We start from the raw sequence: 18,320 nt of genomic DNA on the forward strand, positions 1-18,320 counted from the left end.
GGGTATTGGGTTTTACTTTTTCCTAGTAAGACCTCATCCTGGGTATTGGGTTTTACTTTTTACTGGTAAGACCTCTTCCCGGGTATTGGGTTTTACTTTTTACTGGTAAGACCTCATCCCGGGTATTGAGTTTCACTTTTTACTGGTAAGACATCTTCCCGGGTATTGGGTTTTACTTTTTACTGGTAAGACCTCATCCCAGGTATTGGGTTTTACTTTTTACTGGTAAGACCTCATCCCGGGTATTGAGTTTCACTTTTTACTGGTAAGACCTCTTCCCAGGTATTGGGTTTTACTTTTTACTGGTAAGACCTCATCCTGGGTATTGGGTTTTACTTTTTACTGGTAAGACCTCATCCTGGGTATTGGGTTTTACTTTTTACTGGTAAGACCTCATCCTGGGTATTGGGTTTTACTTTTCCCTAGTAAGACCTCATCTCGGGTATTGGGTTTTACTTTTTACTGGTAAGACCTCATCCCGGGTATTGAGTTTTACTTTTTCGAAGTAAGACCTGATCAGCTGGGTAGCACATGAAATTTTGACTTAGTGTTTCAAACACCCTACGTTCTAAAAGCGACAACAACAAATGAAACTTTTTCATTATGGATGACGGGAATCTAACTTCCATCCTCACATATCATGTTAAGTTTTGTAACCCACTATTTTCTCAAAGAGCCACCGGGGCAGGTGGTGAAAGGTTGTTCAACTTTACATGTCATGAATAAGTTGCATCTATGTTGCACATTTTTTTCTCACAAGCTTTGACTCACAAGCTAACTATCTCTATATCCATGTCTATCTTCTCCTTATATTAGACCACTAAAACTCCTACAGTATTCATTGATTGCTTCATAGATGTGTACTGCGACATCTTACCTCGTAGAGTCCTGTCTTCAGCAGCTGAAAGGACACACTGACCGGCATAGTGCAGCCTCGTGGACAAGCTCTGGAAAGGTCAAGGTCACTTGATTACTTTATGCAATATGAGGAAATAAACAACAACAAAATATCTATTAATCTCAGAAAAAATATCAAGTCTACTGCAAATAATCATGATAATCTCTACGACTTTAAGAAATTAGTTGACTCTTTTATTTGTGAATGAGTTTGGTTTAATGCCGCTTTGAGCAGTATTCCTGTTACATCTCATCATATCAGCTTAATTAGGGAGGAAAGCCTGAAGTGACGCAGGTCTTGGAAATTTACCACTTCGGTGAACCCCACGAGCACGGGTATGGTGCTGACAAACAAAGCAACATAATGTGCTTGGACCCACGATCATAGGTTTCTAAAGTGCCCAAGGGCCACAACTGCTCAGCGAATTAGACGACTGGGCCACCTGTGTCCCTCCCGATTCATATACTAAATAGAGGTATCAATTCATGAATAATACATGGGACCCCATCGTTATTTCATAATGTATCAAATTAAAGGGTATTGGCAATATGGTTAACACTTACCAAGCCAGGCATGTCCGGCCCACTTACCCCACATAAACGTCCGGGTCGTGACACACCACAGAATTCTTCAAGTCCTCCAACTGCTTCCGAGGCAGAACATCCTCCACTAAACAAACACATAACAAAACAGGGATGAGTACTGGGCAGGCTGAGGGCCTTTAATTATTGGTACTGCAGCAGCTATGAACACTCATTCCTATCTGTAACAGAGCTGGAGTTACAACAAATAGTTTGGGAAATAGGGTCATACAGGAAATACCCAGATGAATCCCTTGAAATAGGTCAATTATTGACCCATGTAACTATGCTCATGATGCCAATCGACCCGTGAAGATCTGGAGTAGAATAGGTCTTCAGCAACTCTTGCTTGCTATAAAGGTGACTATGCTTATCGTAAGAGGCGACTGACTTGGTTGATGAATGTAATCATATCCCAATTGCGTGGGATGTCAATCACTGGATTGTCTTGTCAAGACTCGATGAATTGCAGACTGTCATTTTTTAAGATGAAATATTGCTATTGTGCAGTTCAAACAACAAACAAACAAAACACAATATTTTGTCACACATAAAAAATAGCATCAGCATGCACCTGTGTGTGGGTCTGCTCTTACTAGTCTGGACGAAGGTGGGCAGAGAGACAGACTCACCGACATCCCTGAAGGTGGACCGACTCACCGACATACCTGAAGGTGGACCAACTCACCGGCATCCCTGAAGGTGGACAGACTCACCAACATCCCTGAAGGTGGACAGACTCACCGACATCCCTGAAGGTGGACAGACTCACCGACATCCCTGAAGGTGGACAGAGAGACTCACCTACATCCCTGAAGGTGGACAGACTCACCAACATCCCTGAAGGTGGACACTCACCGACATCCCTGAAGGTGGACAGAGAGACTCACCGACATCCCTGAAGGTGGACAGAGAGACTCACCGACATCCCTGAAGGTGGAGAGACTCACCAACATCCCTGAAGGTGGACACTCACCGACATCCCTGAAGGTGGACATAGACTCACCGACATCGGTGAAGGTGAAGAGAGAGACTCACCGATATCCCTGAAGGTGGACATAGAGACTCACCGACATACCTGAAGGTGGACCGACTCACAGACATCCCTGAAGGTGGACAGACTCACCGACATCCCTGAAGGTGGACAGACTCACCGACATCCCTGAAGGTGGACAGACTCACCGACATCCCTGAAGGTGGACAGAGAGACTCACCTACATCCCTGAAGGTGGACAGACTCCCCAACATCCCTGAAGGTGGACAGACTCACCAACATCCCTGAAGGTGGACACTCACCGACATCACTGAAGGTGGACAGAGAGACTCACCGACATCCCTGAAGGTGGACAGAGAGACTCACCAACATCCCTGAAGGTGGAGAGACTCACCAACATCCCTGACGGTGGACAGACTCACCAACATCCCTGAAGGTGGACACTCACCGACATCCCTGAAGGTGGACATAGAGACTCACCGACATCGGTGAAGGTGAACAGAGAGACTCACCGACATCCCTGAAGGTGGACATAGAGACTCACCAACATCCCTGAAGGTGAACAGAGAGACTCACCAACATCCCTGAAGGTAGCCATAGAGACTCACCAACATCCCTGAAGGTGGACATAGAGACTCACCAACATCCCTGAAGGTGAACATAGATACTCACCGACATCGGTGAAGGTGGACATAGAGACTCACCAACATCCCTGAAGGTGAACAGAGAGACTCACCGACATCGGTGAAGGTGGACATAGAGACTCACCAACATCCCTGAAAGTGAAGAGAGAGACTCACCAACATCCCTGAAGGTGGACAGAGAGACTCACCAACATCCCTGAAAGTGAAGAGAGAGACTCACCAACATCCCTGAAGGTGAACAGAGAGACTCACCGACATCCCTGAAGGTGGACATAGACTCACCGACATCGGTGAAGGTGAACAGAGAGACTCACCGATATCCCTGAAGGTGGACATAGAGACTCACCGACATCCCTGAAGGTGGACCGACTCACAGACATCCCTGAAGGTGGACAGACTCACCGACATCCCTGAAGGTGGACAGACTCACCGACATCCCTGAAGGTGGACAGACTCACCGACATCCCTGAAGGTGGACAGAGACTCACCTACATCCCTGAAGGTGGACAGACTCCCCAACATCCCTGAAGGTGGACAGACTCACCAACATCCCTGAAGGTGGACACTCACCGACATCACTGAAGGTGGACAGAGAGACTCACCGACATCCCTGAAGGTGGACAGAGAGACTCACCGACATCCCTGAAGGTGGAGAGACTCACCAACATCCCTGACGGTGGACAGACTCACCAACATCCCTGAAGGTGGACACTCACCGACATCCCTGAAGGTGGACATAGAGACTCACCGACATCGGTGAAGGTGAACAGAGAGACTCACCGACATCCCTGAAGGTGGACATAGAGACTCACCAACATCCCTGAAGGTGAACAGAGAGACTCACCGACATCCCTGAAGGTAGCCATAGAGACTCACCGACATCCCTGAAGGTGGACATAGAGACTCACCAACATCCCTGAAGGTGAACATAGAGCCTCACCGACATCGGTGAAGGTGGACATAGAGACTCACCAACATCCCTGAAGGTGAACAGAGAGACTCACCGACATCCCTGAAGGTGGACATAGAGACTCACCAACATCCCTGAAAGTGAACAGAGAGACTCACCAACATCCCTGAAGGTGGACAGAGAGACTCACCGACATCCCTGAAGGTGAACAGAGAGACTCACCAACATCCCTGAAAGTGGACAGAGAGACTCACCAACATCCCTGAAGGTGAACAGAGAGACTCACCGACATCCCTGAAGGTGAACAGAGAGACTCACCAACATCCCTGAAGGTGGACAGAGAGACTCACCAACATCCCTGAAGTTGAACAGAGAGACTCACCGACATCCCTGAAGGTGGACATAGACTCACCGACATCGGTGAAGGTGAACAGAGAGACTCACCGATATCCCTGAAGGTGGACATAGAGACTCACCGACATACCTGAAGGTGGACCGACTCACAGACATCCCTGAAGGTGGACAGACTCACCGACATCCCTGAAGGTGGACAGACTCACCGACATCCCTGAAGGTGGACAGACTCACCGACATCCCTGAAGGTGGACAGAGACTCACCTACATCCCTGAAGGTGGACAGACTCCCCAACATCCCTGAAGGTGGACAGACTCACCAACATCCCTGAAGGTGGACACTCACCGACATCACTGAAGGTGGACAGAGAGACTCACCGACATCCCTGAAGGTGGACAGAGAGACTCACCGACATCCCTGAAGGTGGAGAGACTCACCAACATCCCTGACGGTGGACAGACTCACCAACATCCCTGAAGGTGGACACTCACCGACATCCCTGAAGGTGGACATAGAGACTCACCGACATCGGTGAAGGTGAACAGAGAGACTCACCGACATCCCTGAAGGTGGACATAGAGACTCACCAACATCCCTGAAGGTGAACAGAGAGACTCACCGACATCCCTGAAGGTAGCCATAGAGACTCACCGACATCCCTGAAGGTGGACATAGAGACTCACCAACATCCCTGAAGGTGAACATAGAGCCTCACCGACATCGGTGAAGGTGGACATAGAGACTCACCAACATCCCTGAAGGTGAACAGAGAGACTCACCGACATCCCTGAAGGTGGACATAGAGACTCACCAACATCCCTGAAAGTGAACAGAGAGACTCACCAACATCCCTGAAGGTGGACAGAGAGACTCACCGACATCCCTGAAGGTGAACAGAGAGACTCACCAACATCCCTGAAAGTGGACAGAGAGACTCACCAACATCCCTGAAGGTGAACAGAGAGACTCACCGACATCCCTGAAGGTGAACAGAGAGACTCACCGACATCGGTGAAGGTGAACAGAGACTAACTCACCAACATCCCTGAAGTTGAACAGAGACTAACTCACCGACATCCCTGAAGGTGAACAGAGACTAACTCACCGACATCCCTGAAGGTGGACAGAGACTAACTCACTGACATCCCTGAATGTGGACAGACAGACTCACAGACTTCCCTGAAGGTGAACAGAGAGACTCACCGACATCCCTGAAGGTGGACATAGAGACTCACCGACATCCCTGAAGGTGAACAGAGACTCACCGACATCGGTGAAGGTGAACAGAGACTAACTCACCAACATCCCTGAAGGTGAACAGAGACTAACTCACCGACATCCCTGAAGGTGGACAGAGACTAACTCACTGACATCCCTGAATGTGGACAGACAGACTCACAGACTTCCCTGAAGGTGAACAGAGAGACTCACCGACATCCCTGAAGGTGGACATAGAGACTCACCGACATCCCTGAAGGTGAACAGAGACTCACCGACATCGGTGAAGGTGAACAGAGACTAACTCACCAACATCCCTGAAGGTGAACAGAGACTAACTCACCGACATCCCTGAAGGTGAACAGAGAGACTCACCGACATCGGTGAAGGTGAACAGAGACTAACTCACCAACATCCCTGAAGGTGAACAGAGACTAACTCACTGACATCCCTGAATGTGGACAGAGACCAACTCACCGACATCCCTGAAGGTGGACAGAGACCAACTCACCGACATCCCTGAAGGTGGACAGAGACCAACTCACCGACATCCCTGAAGGTGAACAGAGAGACTCACCGACATCGGTGAAGGTGAACAGAGACTAACTCACCAACATCCCTGAATGTGGACAGAGACCAACTCACTGACATCCCTGAAGGTGGACAGAGACCAACTCACCTACATCCCTGAAGGTGGACAGAGACCAACTCACTGACATCCCTGAAGGTGGACAGAGACCAACTCACTGACATCCCTGAAGGTGGACAGAGACCAACTCACCGACATCCCTGAAGGTGAACAGAGAGACTCACCGACATCGGTGAAGGTGAACAGAGACTAACTCACCGACATCCCTGAAGGTGAACAGAGAGACTCACTGACATCCCTGAAGGTGGACAGAGACTAACTCACCGACATCCCTGAAGGTGAACAGAGAGACTCACTGACATCCCTGAAGGTGGACAGAGACTAACTCACCGACATCCCTGAAGGTGAACAGAGAGACTCACCGACATCGGTGAAGGTGAACAGAGACTAACTCACCGACATCCCTGAAGGTGGACAGCTGGGTCTCCACGTTCCAGTACAGCTTCATGCTCAGGAAATCCTGGAGTCTGTTGACGATGTTGTACGTCAGGGTAAAGCTGAAACAGTCAATGACAATAAAACACTGACATGGTTTATATTGAAAATCAGAGCTTTCAAACTGATTACTGGGAAATAAACTAGCTAAGATAAAAAATGTTTAAAGTGCATGTGAAATGTAAGGATCTGTATTCAGAACATACATTTCAAGATCTCACAATTTTAGTCCAGATTTTACTTCATAACACATTACCAACATAAGGAAGTGTCTTCTTGGCTATTTGAAAATGGAGAACTAGACTAGCACGACATTTCAGCCTACCTTTCTCCAACCTTGGGTTGGGTGTTGCCGGATATTGACACCGTAAAGGGGGCTCTTCTTATTCGTAACTTTGGCAGGCTGATGAAAAATATGATGACATTAGTATAAAAACCTGGTCTTTCTCTCACACCTAACAGGTACTTTCTCTTGTCACGTGTTTGAGGTAGAGGTAGGATAAGGGCAATCTTTGGCCCAATGAAAATGTCAAATTTGAAATTCCAGAAAACTTGGAAATATTGGTATGAAAATTTGCAGATATTTTCAAATGGTTTCCAACTAGCCTTGTTTCTTCCCCACACATGCCAGTTAAGGACTTCTGACATAATCAAGTTCGGCTAAATGAAAAAGGCAGATGTTTCAAGCATCAAGTGAATTATTGATTTAGTTAATTATTTCGGACTGGTCATTTATTAAAGGGGGAAGGGTGTCAGCTGTTTTTGATGCACATATGAAAATCATGACCCTCCCCCAATGCTTGTCATATTTTGGGATGACCCTTCCCATGTCCTTGTACATTTTTCTTATGACCCTCCCTGACAAGACAAAATGCAAAAGTACTTAATATTTTATTATAAAATGTCCATTTTTCATGACCCTTCCTAAATATGTGTATTATTTTTCATGACCCCCCCTGGAGACTGTCATATTTTTTGGTGACCCTCCCCTGCTTCCTAGCCGACCCCCCCTACCCAGGCCCCATAATAAATGACAGTTCCCTTGCCATATGTTTGTCACATCTTCATCTACATCTTCTGATGAAATGAGATCAGATAAAAGACTTACTTATGTTCAGATGTAAGATAGCCATGGGATAAAGCACAAAGAAGCGTGGTTTATTTCATGACAAAACATTGTTCTATCATGATGTTATTTTTGGAGATTCGAACTATATTCTATATTGGACGACGTTATTTTTGTGAGGGAAGTATCTAATAAGTTGTTCCTCCATAGATGTAGCTTGGCTACACAGATAAATGCAGAGGCCAAACTATCCCATCCAAATGTGGGAGAGATTTGACAATCAGTATCAGGAGAAAAGGTACTGATGATCGATGTGAGGATTGTGAGAATAACCGGGAAAATACCAAACTTAACCCACTGTTCATAAAATGGACTTGTCCGACATTTCTGAAGTCAAATTCTATTCAGGGAGTAATCATTATTAAAATTGGGCAAATAGTTTTAAAGTTTGTACATTTTATTAACATCCTTAAAGAGGGTGTACATAATGTTGATATCTCACAGAAGAAATAAAGGACTTGAGGTCGTTGTTTATCGTATGATGCGCCCCTCTTGGTTTATTCTCCCTGCAGTGTTTTATAGTACAATAAACAATTTATTTTGTAACTTATTTCTTAAATATAAGCAAACTCTACCTGAACACCTCTAACATCCGCCTTTTGGTCATTTTTCAAAGGTATCGCTACATTTGATATCCAAATCATGTAAGGTTTGAAGAAAACAAACTCGAGTCTCATTACAAAGAACACAAATTTCCCAACAAATCTTACATGTACTGCTACTGTGGACCCGAAAGGGCCCTTATCATACATGTCCTTTAGTTTACACAACATCGGAATGAAACGTATGATCATGATTATTACTTTTAACTAAAAGTGTCATCTTCACACAAGCAAACAGTGATGATGACAATACAGAGACGTGACTCACTTGAAGACAGTTATTATTTCTGGTTTTTCTCCAATCACATCCTTGTGACTCCACTTCAGAAACCCCTTCAAGGTCAGTTCCTGTAATTACAAACACAAACATCAACACTCCCACATTCATAATCATAAAATTGTTAATGATAGTACAGTCAAACTCTGTTATCTCGAACAGAGTGATATCCAGACATTCCAGATAGACCTGTGAAGATCCGGGGTAGAATAGGTCTCCAGCAACCCATGCTTGCCGTAAAAGGCAAAGTAAGAGGCGACTAACAGGATCGGGTGGTCAGGCTCGCTGACTTGGTTGATGCATGTCATTGTATCACAATTGTGTGGATCGATGCTTTTTTTTTTCGTGCAAGGAAATAATATTTCGCTTTGCTTCAAGGTTATATATCTATCTGTAGGGACATGGTCTTGAATCAAAGTCAAATATTCAGAGAAATAAAGAGAAAATTGCGATTGAACATTGTGCAATGACATGTAGTTCTAAATAAGTTACTTTAGAAATGACATCACTGAATTTGTCAGCCATGAATGAAATTAATGTTGAGATAATTAAAACCAAGTAATTTTCATATGATATTTATTTTTTCAAGTTTGGACTGACTTAAATTGTGTGGGACTAGTAATTTTTATAGTTGTCGGTCCGATAAGACTTGCAGTTTGAAAAGAAAGCGGGAACATACCTACGTTGTTAGCATATAAGAAAACATTCTTATTGACATATTTCAACAATCCATTGATGACGTCATACAGCAGGGTGACAAAATGAGTAAGTGAGTGAGTTGGGTTAAACGCGGCTTTTAACAGTATTCCAGTAATATCACGGTGTGTCAGCTTAAAGTTGGGGGAAAGCCCGAAGTGATGCAGGTCTCAGAAGTTTACCACTTCGGTGAAACCCACGAGCACAGGTATGGTGCTGACAAACCTAGAAACATAATCGGGGCGAACTGGGATTCAAACCCACAATCATAGGTTTCTGGCGCGCCCAAGGGACGCAACTCTGCACAGCGAATCGCGGCGCCTTAGCCCCTGGTGACAAAATGAGGTAACAATGCAATAACATGATCAAAGGTTGATTCAGACCTGCTCAGAAGCTGATGTTTGACCCCACATCTGCAACACATGTCCATAAAATTCCCAAATTGGAATTATCAATTCCTAGTTCATGTTACTAGTTCACTAATGTCATGGCTTTGGAGAGGTAACTGTATATCACTGATAACAGGACCCATAAAGACGAAGAGGCTCTAATGTTTATTTTTACAATACCTCAGAAATTATAACTTTTTTCAAAGTTGACAAGCTTTTAAGACTCCTACATAAATCCCTGGTCTTAGTTTAAAGAGCATTGCAGTGCTGCTCTCATTTGAACAGGAAGTGTGATTGGAGTTATCTGCCCCTGGTTGATGAAAACAAACACGGCAGACGTGATAGCTTGAGAAGTATGAGGATGGCACAGTTTCTAAAAGCCTTGTTGCACCTATATAAGAGAAAGAAGAGTGCTACTCGAGGCCTTTTTCAACCTGACTTGTGTCTGATCTATTTGTGTTGATTGGATACCTATCTGAAAACACCAATTCCTGCCGGCTTCCATCACTTTTCTGGCTTCAAGACATTCTTCAAGGAATTGCTTCTTCCACGTATTTGACCAACATATTATATTGTAAACCTAAAACAGTGTGCTTCAAAATAAGTTACCGTATTTGACGTAATAAGCAACCTGCTCTAATAAGCACCCACAGAGATATTTACTAATATATTGGCTAGTGAACATTCCACATTAGCACCTCTTCCTATTGATCAATGTACACAAGACTTATTTATTCTTGTATAATACACACTCGTTTGTTATATGTACCCTCATAAAGATGGGCAATTAAATTCTGGAAAAATATATCTGTCATAAACATTTCAGGCTGTCAGCATAAACCCCGAAATTAATGATCTTTCAACTGATTTTTCACCAAAATAATATTCTAATAAGAGCGCACTATTTCTAATTTTGCGTGCGCCCTGGGCACTCATTATGTCGAATATGCTATTAATTGTTCTTTGTGGCCATTCACTGAATTCACAATTTAGCTCTGTATAGAGCAATTTTTGGATTACCTTTGGGTATAATTTTTGAAATCACTTTGTAACAGATGAGTGAGGGAGGAAACACTATTACAGTATTTGTGATTTTTTCCAAAATTTGATGGCTAGCAAATACTACATACAGACAAGGTTAATGTGACATTAGGTCAGGGAAAAATTGGATATTAAATTTTAAATCTTCTCCTCGGGGAGACCTGCACTAAAGTTGTTAATTTGTGGGAAGTATGACCTCTACTGACCTGTTCCATGACCTCTGCGTCGAGGTCTTCAGTTGCTAGTGTGTAGGCAAGAGACAGCTTCTCCTGACTCAGCAGTGTGACAGGGTAGGAGAGGGAGTCGGACGACAGCGAGGAGATCAGACCACACCCACTTTCCCGTGAGAAGGGGCTGAAATGAGGAGTGAGTGAGTGAGTATGATTTGACGCCTCTTTTAGCAATATCCCAGCAATATTATGGCGGGGGACACTAGAAATGGGCTTCACACATTGTACCCATTTGGTGCGACAAGTAACCTCTTTTACCACCAGGCTAGCCCACAGCCCCTGAAATGAGGAGAATTAAATATATTGTATACAAATATGCAGGCCAAAATCAGACTTGGAAATATATGTTTTCGTCTTTCTCATTTATATAGAAAATGCATGCCCCACGATCGTAATTTTTTTAAAACCCTAAATATGTAAAATATATGAATCTAAATTTGTTTAAAATTCAAATAAACTGACATGATGATCTATACATAAGTGACTCATTATTGAAGTGACTCGTTTGTGACTGCACAAAATCTTACTGCAGCCAATGCTAGCATTAGATTTGTTGATGTATTAATGTTAACTAATCTAACCAAGAATTTGGAACATTCTTGTCATGTTGAAAACATGTTGAATTGAAAATTGTTGAAACAATCAACGGTGTCAATATCATTATGATAACTGATATTAAGCCATTTATCTGACTCTGATTTTATTATCGTTTGCCGGAGTTGGTCCGTTCAATTTACAAAATCTGGTCTGGCAACTTTCTAAATGGGTAGGCAACTTTTGTGAGTTGTCAGTCTCACTTCCTGGGTAGATTTTTTTGTGAATATTCAGCACTGCCTTTATCTTTGAACTGTTCTCGGACATCTACCATTATAAAATAGTAAATAGTAAATTCAGTTTTCCTTGTAAAAATGGAGTTTCACCATGTTCAAGGTATCCACACGTTTTTCTTCCATGATTTAATACAGAGTCGTGTTTGAAAATGTTGCAAGAGATATGTCTAGTTTGATTCCTATTTTCCAAACATATTCCTACTAGCAAGGATGAGGAGTCTTTGTCAGAAGCTGGGTACTGATGGCACTAGTCAGGATCTGGGAAATGGCAAATAGAAATGTGTGTATAAATAATTAAACATCCCTCATACCTCAAACATTTCCGAGGACTTATTCTTTTTTACAAACCCCAACCTTATCTCACTGTCAAATGATGTGACCCCATGGGATTCCTAGTAAGAACAGGTCCCCAGCAAGCTATGCTGGTCATATGAAGGAACCAAATGGATCAGGTGTCAGGGTCGTTGACTTGGTTCAATGCATGTCACTGTATCTCAAAGGTGTGGATCATTGCTCATAATATGAATCACTTGATTGTCTGGTCCAGACTCAAATACTGACAGGCCGTCGTCGTTTAGCAGGAATACTCCTGAGTACGGTGACAACAAACAAACAAAGTTTCAGCTGGTTTCTCAAAATGTCAAATATATAGGTACATTGAGTTTACAACAACATAACTCAAAACAATTACTCAAACATCACTGCAGTCATTAAGATGTAGAGTATTATCTAAGGTCAAAGAACAAAAACATGTGCTTCAGGAGTGATTGAGGTTTTATGCCGCTTTTAGCAATATTGCAGCAATATCACGATGGGGGACACCAGAAATGGGCTTCACACATAGTACCCATGTCGGGAATCGAACCCGGGGCTTCGGCGTGACAAGCGAATGCTTTAACCACTAGGCTACCCAACCGCCCACATGTGTTTTCGGAAAAATATTTGGACAAAGTTCTCAATTCAAAATATGAAAACTGAACATTCTACAGTGTTCTAGAACGTCTGGCCAGGACGTTATGGCTTTACTTCCCACTGACTATGAAAATGTCTCTTCCATTTCTAGCGTTTATCCCACAGAAGCGAGAAAAACAGCCACACAGCCCCTGTCATTCCAAATACCCTGTGGTAACCTTTTTGCATGATCAAAAATACACATCACTAAAGCGATGCTCTGATCGGATAAATAGTCGTTTGAGCTTGATATTTTGTTTTCATTTAAACCACAATGGCAGATTGAACTAAATAAGGCATATAAAACTTGAGAGATAGATACTTTTCATTATCAGTGGAGTCACTGTCGCTGGACTCTGGTTTGTCTTCCTTCTTGTTGGGGAGGATGCTGCAGTCATGGATGAGGAGAGACTTCCCCGTCGTGTTGTTGACTGCAACACAGATAAATAAAGGTCAAGGTTTCCTTAAGACAAGTACTCATAACAGAGAAAACACATACGAGTTGAGGTGAGTGAGTGAGTCGGGTTTAACTCCGTTTTTAACAGTATTCCAGTTATATCGCGGCGTGTCAGCTTAACTCTTACAACACCAGTCAACCAGAAGTGTTTACTGCTGGGACACCGAGTTCCCAGAGACTCTTGTGTGATAGATGAAGCCAACATTTATCAAAGAAAATACCTGCTTCTAAAATATATTTGCTACTACATGTTATACACCATTTGAAAAGTCTGATCCTATGGTTTATAAATATGAAAGTTATGTTTTTCACATTATTTAAAGTAATGCATTTACAACTTAATTAAATTTGTTGTATATAAAAAATGTACGCTGACACGTTGTTAACATCCAGATTAATGACCAAGGAAGCGAAAACGTGATGATTTTCGGCAAATATATGATTTCATAATATCCACGTACCTATTTCTGTTTTATTTTCATTGTTTACGTAATTGGAAAATCATTTTAAAAAGAATTATAAATAGTTTCTGTCATCACCCATTTCCCGATAACAGCGACTGTCCGCTCAGTAAAATGAAGAAATACCCCCGTTTTCGAGGTTTCGTATGAATAACACGTTCGTCGAAGAATGGCACATGACACATCGCTGGAAAGCTTATTCCTTCATCTACACGCTCGTAACATCGACTGTTTTTTTCCCGTAGTTATAACAAGCGATTTCATTGGATAAAAATTGGTTTCTAATGACACTTTCTTGCTGAAATCTGCTACAAGTTTCGTGATTGGTCAATTTTGAGCACGTGACCTAAGGCAGCCAATCAAATTACAGCTGTGATACCAAGCTCATGTACGATAAATTACAGAAGTTTGCGAAAGAAATTTGTTAAATCGTGTTATTCTGAACGTTTTGAGCAGGAAATCACGATATATATTAAAAATATGGAACTTCGTGAATGAATCGTGCTAGGTTACGAGCTGTGACAAAGATTTTTCATGCATATATTTTTCCATTAAACATCGTGTCCGAGCCGAGAATTCAAGGCGACGAAAGCCAAGATGTCATTTGACTTACATTACACGCGATTGCACGAAAAGATGGAAATAATAACTTAGATGTAAGTTTGATTACTTTTAGATATATTACTGTTGATTTTATTTATTACTTTGTATAATATATTTAAGGATTTGTTTAAAACGTCTTTATTTTCCTCTTTGACGTGTTCGATGTGGACCCGTTGTCGAAATGTGTGTCCGAGAATTTTATTTTCAATAACATCGCGGGAAATAGTGAATAATTTTTTAATTTAACGATAAAAAATGTTAAATTGAAATGGAATATGTATTTCAGACATTGTGAAATGTGATAGATTTAATAAATGAATGATATTACAGGTAGGTCCAAAAAAATATATACTATTTTGACAAGACTACGGATTGGCCGGATAACCGGCCTGCAGTGTCTGGGGACTCGATGCTTCTTGGCCGGATAACCGGCCTACGGTGTTGAAAGAGTTAATGTGGGAGGAAAGCACGAAGTGATGCAGGTCTCAGACGTTTACCACTTCATTGAAACCCACAAGCACGGGTATGGTGCTGACAAACCTAGAAACATAATCAGGGGTACAGGGATTCGAAACCACAATCATCGGTTTCTGGCGTGCCCAAGGGATGCAACTCTGCACAGCGAATTGTGGCACCTTAGACGACTGGGCCACAACCCCCCCACCCTCCCCCCCAGGGGATGGAATCACCGACATGCTGCTCTCCCGGGAGAGTAACCACTAGCTCACATAGACCACAGAGGTGGTAGCTTTCCCTATTTATCATAAAGACTAGTGATTTGAGTAAGTTCAGGTCTACTAAAGGAAATTTTCAGGCGCAAAAAAATTGGTTCTTAGACAATGGGTTTTGAAAATATAGTGCGGGCGGTGGATTTAAAAAAAAATTGTTATCTTCAAGATTTATTTACAATAATTTCGGCGAAATCACATTGTTTTTAAGTATTGTAGCATTTTGGGGTTTTTTTAAATGGAAATAAAACGAAACTACGGAAGCCTTTTAGGGCCATTTGGTTTTTTTGGTTTTTTTGATACTATCTTGAAATTTCAAGATAGTATCTTGAAATTTCAACTTAGTATCTTGAAATTTCAAGATAGTATCGAAAAAAATAAAAAAACAAATGGCCCTAAAAGGCTTCCGTACATACACATGGGGCAGACTTTATGATTTTGCAGGCTGTACCTGAGAAACAAGACTATTATTTTCTTTTTAGACTAAACCAGAAGACGCTTTACTAGACTCCTGCAGCATTTGTTCAATGTGACTTTGAGTAGCTATTTCATGTGAATCGGTGTACATTTGACAGATTTATAAATATGACACACAGCAAGTTTCTTTGATAGGTCGCTAATTATTTTTTACCCCTGAAACCCATTCAGGCACCGCCCGCATCATCATAAAGTTTGCTGCATGTTTTGTTTTTATTTCCATTCCTTAAATATTCCAAGTCCAACAGTAATCAAATAGATTATTCCAGTATTTTACTCAACAAGGAATACATTTATGTAGGGAGGCCCTTTCCCAGGTTGATTGTACACAATTGTTTATTGATTACACAACTGTTTATTTGGTTACATACTAGTTTGAACTACCACAAACACACAAAAAACACCGCCCGCCAGCACTATATTTTCAAAAACCATTGCCTGAGAACCAAATCATTTATTTTGTCAAGCTTCAATTACAAGAACATAATCTGACAGATCTGCTGTTCTGCTTACTCTGTAGAAGCAGGAGTTGTCTCCCCCCTGCCGAAACATGCTTCATGGCCAGGACAGGTGGGTTGATGACGGTCAGCTCCTTGCTCACTGAAAACAAAAAACAGATCTCAGCTCTCTTGTTTCTGTGCTGGTCGGTTCTTGGGTCATGGTTGTATCACATGCCTCAAAGATCAATTACAACATGGGGCAAATAATTCCCAAAATGATTCTTTAACTGTATTATCATCCTAGTCTTTGAAAGCAACTAACGTACTGAAAGAGCAAAATTAGATGGAGGTTTGACTGCAATATGGTGACCAACTATGAGATAAGGGACCTTTTGGGTGAAAATCACATTTTGGCTTCTTAAAGGGGAAGTGTACACGCAAAAATCACTTTCTTTCTTATTTTAAAGAAAACGGAATTTTAGAATTAGTTAGTACCTGTGTTTGAAAATATACACTCATTTTTTTCACAGTGAAAGTAGGAAGCTCACAATAGTGTGAAAATGATATGCCGTTATGAGGCCTTCGTTTTTCGAGCTAAACAGGCCTGAGTTATCCCCCTTAGATTATGACGTAATTGGTGCCAATTCAACTGGGTCCCTGTCTATTCTCAACGCAAAAGATATCAAGTACCAGTTTGCGGTTAAACAACATGGCCTACGTCACACTCCCACGCAGTGGTGACTCAGCATAACACTATGCTGGCTGGCATCTGAGACGCTAGAATCACACACCTAGACCTACACCACGTGAAGCGGCTCTAACAAAGCATGATGACGTCATAATGTTTATCAATTGGCACCAATGACGTCATATTGCAAGGGGCATAAGCCATGGTGTTTTTGTTGTGGAAATAGAACACTTGGTAAATGTGAAAAATATAAATCGTTTTAATGTGAAAAATATGTTAATTAATTGTGATATTTTTATATTTTTGTCTATGACACTTCTAGGTTAACACTTTTAATGTGGAAAAAGTACAAGAAAAATAGGTTAATTTCCGTGTGAACTTGCCCTTTAATGTATTTTAAAACCACGGTATCTTAGGACCATGAAAATACAATTTATAAGCTGCAATTCATATTACAGAGATGCATAGCATCAAACATTTGGACTCATTTTCTGCAAAGTCCCATTTTCAGACTTTTCATCATGATCATGCTTGCAACTGTTTATGGTTTAATTGCAGATTTTAGATACTGTAAATCTTTAAGTTAACGTGAGCGTGAATTAAATGTGAGGGGTCTTTGTTCGCATTAATTAACTTCCCATTTATGTCCCCCAGATGACATTCAACAATAAGACGGCCTCACTGCATATTTTGGATAGCGGAAATACAAACTTGAATATAAGCACAAACATGGTTTATTGAGCAACCCTGTAAAATGTACATAACAATGTCATTCAAAGAATAGGAATACAACAATGGGCATCTGCAAGCCAATCAGTGAACTGTTGTTGGTTCAATTATTTTATTGCCTTTAAACTTTGTAAATGCCAGTCGACAGAATAAACACATAAATAGCGTGTTGCTTTAAGGAAAACACTGTTTATTGTTTTTACAGGCATGCTCTACTCAGTGCTAATAAGCGGTGCTATTTGCAGTTTGATTGGATTAAGATGAGGCTGGATTTAGGTAAGGATATGTATCATTCCACTGGGGATGGGGTGGGGGAGTTGCATTGATATTGAGTCACATTTTTGGCTGGAGACGCATTAATTTCCAGATTTACAGTATAAAATCTGATTAATTGAAGGTAGATGTGTATGCTGATAAGTTTGGAAATAACATTGATATTAAATTACAAATTAACGAGAAATAAATGAGATATTTTTTACCATGTTTACAGTTCGCACACATGACCTTTTATAACGGAAGTAAGTTGACGACAAAGGTCCCTCTTTATGATGTCACAGCACAATTGTTTCCTAGCTCCCATAAGATCCTTTTCTCCAGGTGAGTTACAATTGTTAAGTACTGTCTTGTGCATAATTCCTTAAATCCATTGCAATAAAACAGACTAAAGGAAAAACTTGTTCACTTCAAATGTCTCGTCAACATCACTTGTTTGAGGTAGGCAGGTAATTAACATATATTATATCTTCAGTCTGTGATCTGTGAAAACTATTTGGGATGACTAACATGGCTAACGCCACCATTATTTACAATTTAACCCTTCTTATTCGGACACTTGTGTATTTCATGGAATTATCCGGATAAAGAAATGTCTGGGTATGTGAATCAGTTTGTAAACTGACCAGAGTTAGCTC

At 41.8% G+C, this 18,320-nt stretch overlaps 1 protein-coding gene across 1 annotated transcript in view; it reads right to left on the reverse strand.

Annotated features, from left to right (window-relative positions):
• LOC124112668 (trafficking protein particle complex subunit 14-like) overlaps positions 1-18,320 on the reverse strand; it is a 37,905-nt gene that overhangs the window by 8,264 nt on the left and 11,321 nt on the right. The window contains exons 4-11 of the mRNA XM_048390912.1: positions 16,066-16,152; positions 13,149-13,257; positions 11,022-11,169; positions 8,681-8,760; positions 7,010-7,087; positions 6,646-6,746; positions 1,489-1,567; positions 878-947 (exon numbers count right to left, since the gene is read on the reverse strand). Coding sequence (XP_048246869.1) covers positions 878-947; positions 1,489-1,567; positions 6,646-6,746; positions 7,010-7,087; positions 8,681-8,760; positions 11,022-11,169; positions 13,149-13,257; positions 16,066-16,152 — 752 coding nt within the window. The remainder of the gene's footprint in view (positions 1-877; positions 948-1,488; positions 1,568-6,645; positions 6,747-7,009; positions 7,088-8,680; positions 8,761-11,021; positions 11,170-13,148; positions 13,258-16,065; positions 16,153-18,320) is intronic.

This window comes from Haliotis rufescens, unplaced genomic scaffold (genome assembly GCF_023055435.1).
Source record: "Haliotis rufescens isolate VD_foot unplaced genomic scaffold, xgHalRufe1.0.p SCAF_9, whole genome shotgun sequence".
Lineage (NCBI taxonomy): Eukaryota > Metazoa > Mollusca > Gastropoda > Lepetellida > Haliotidae > Haliotis > Haliotis rufescens.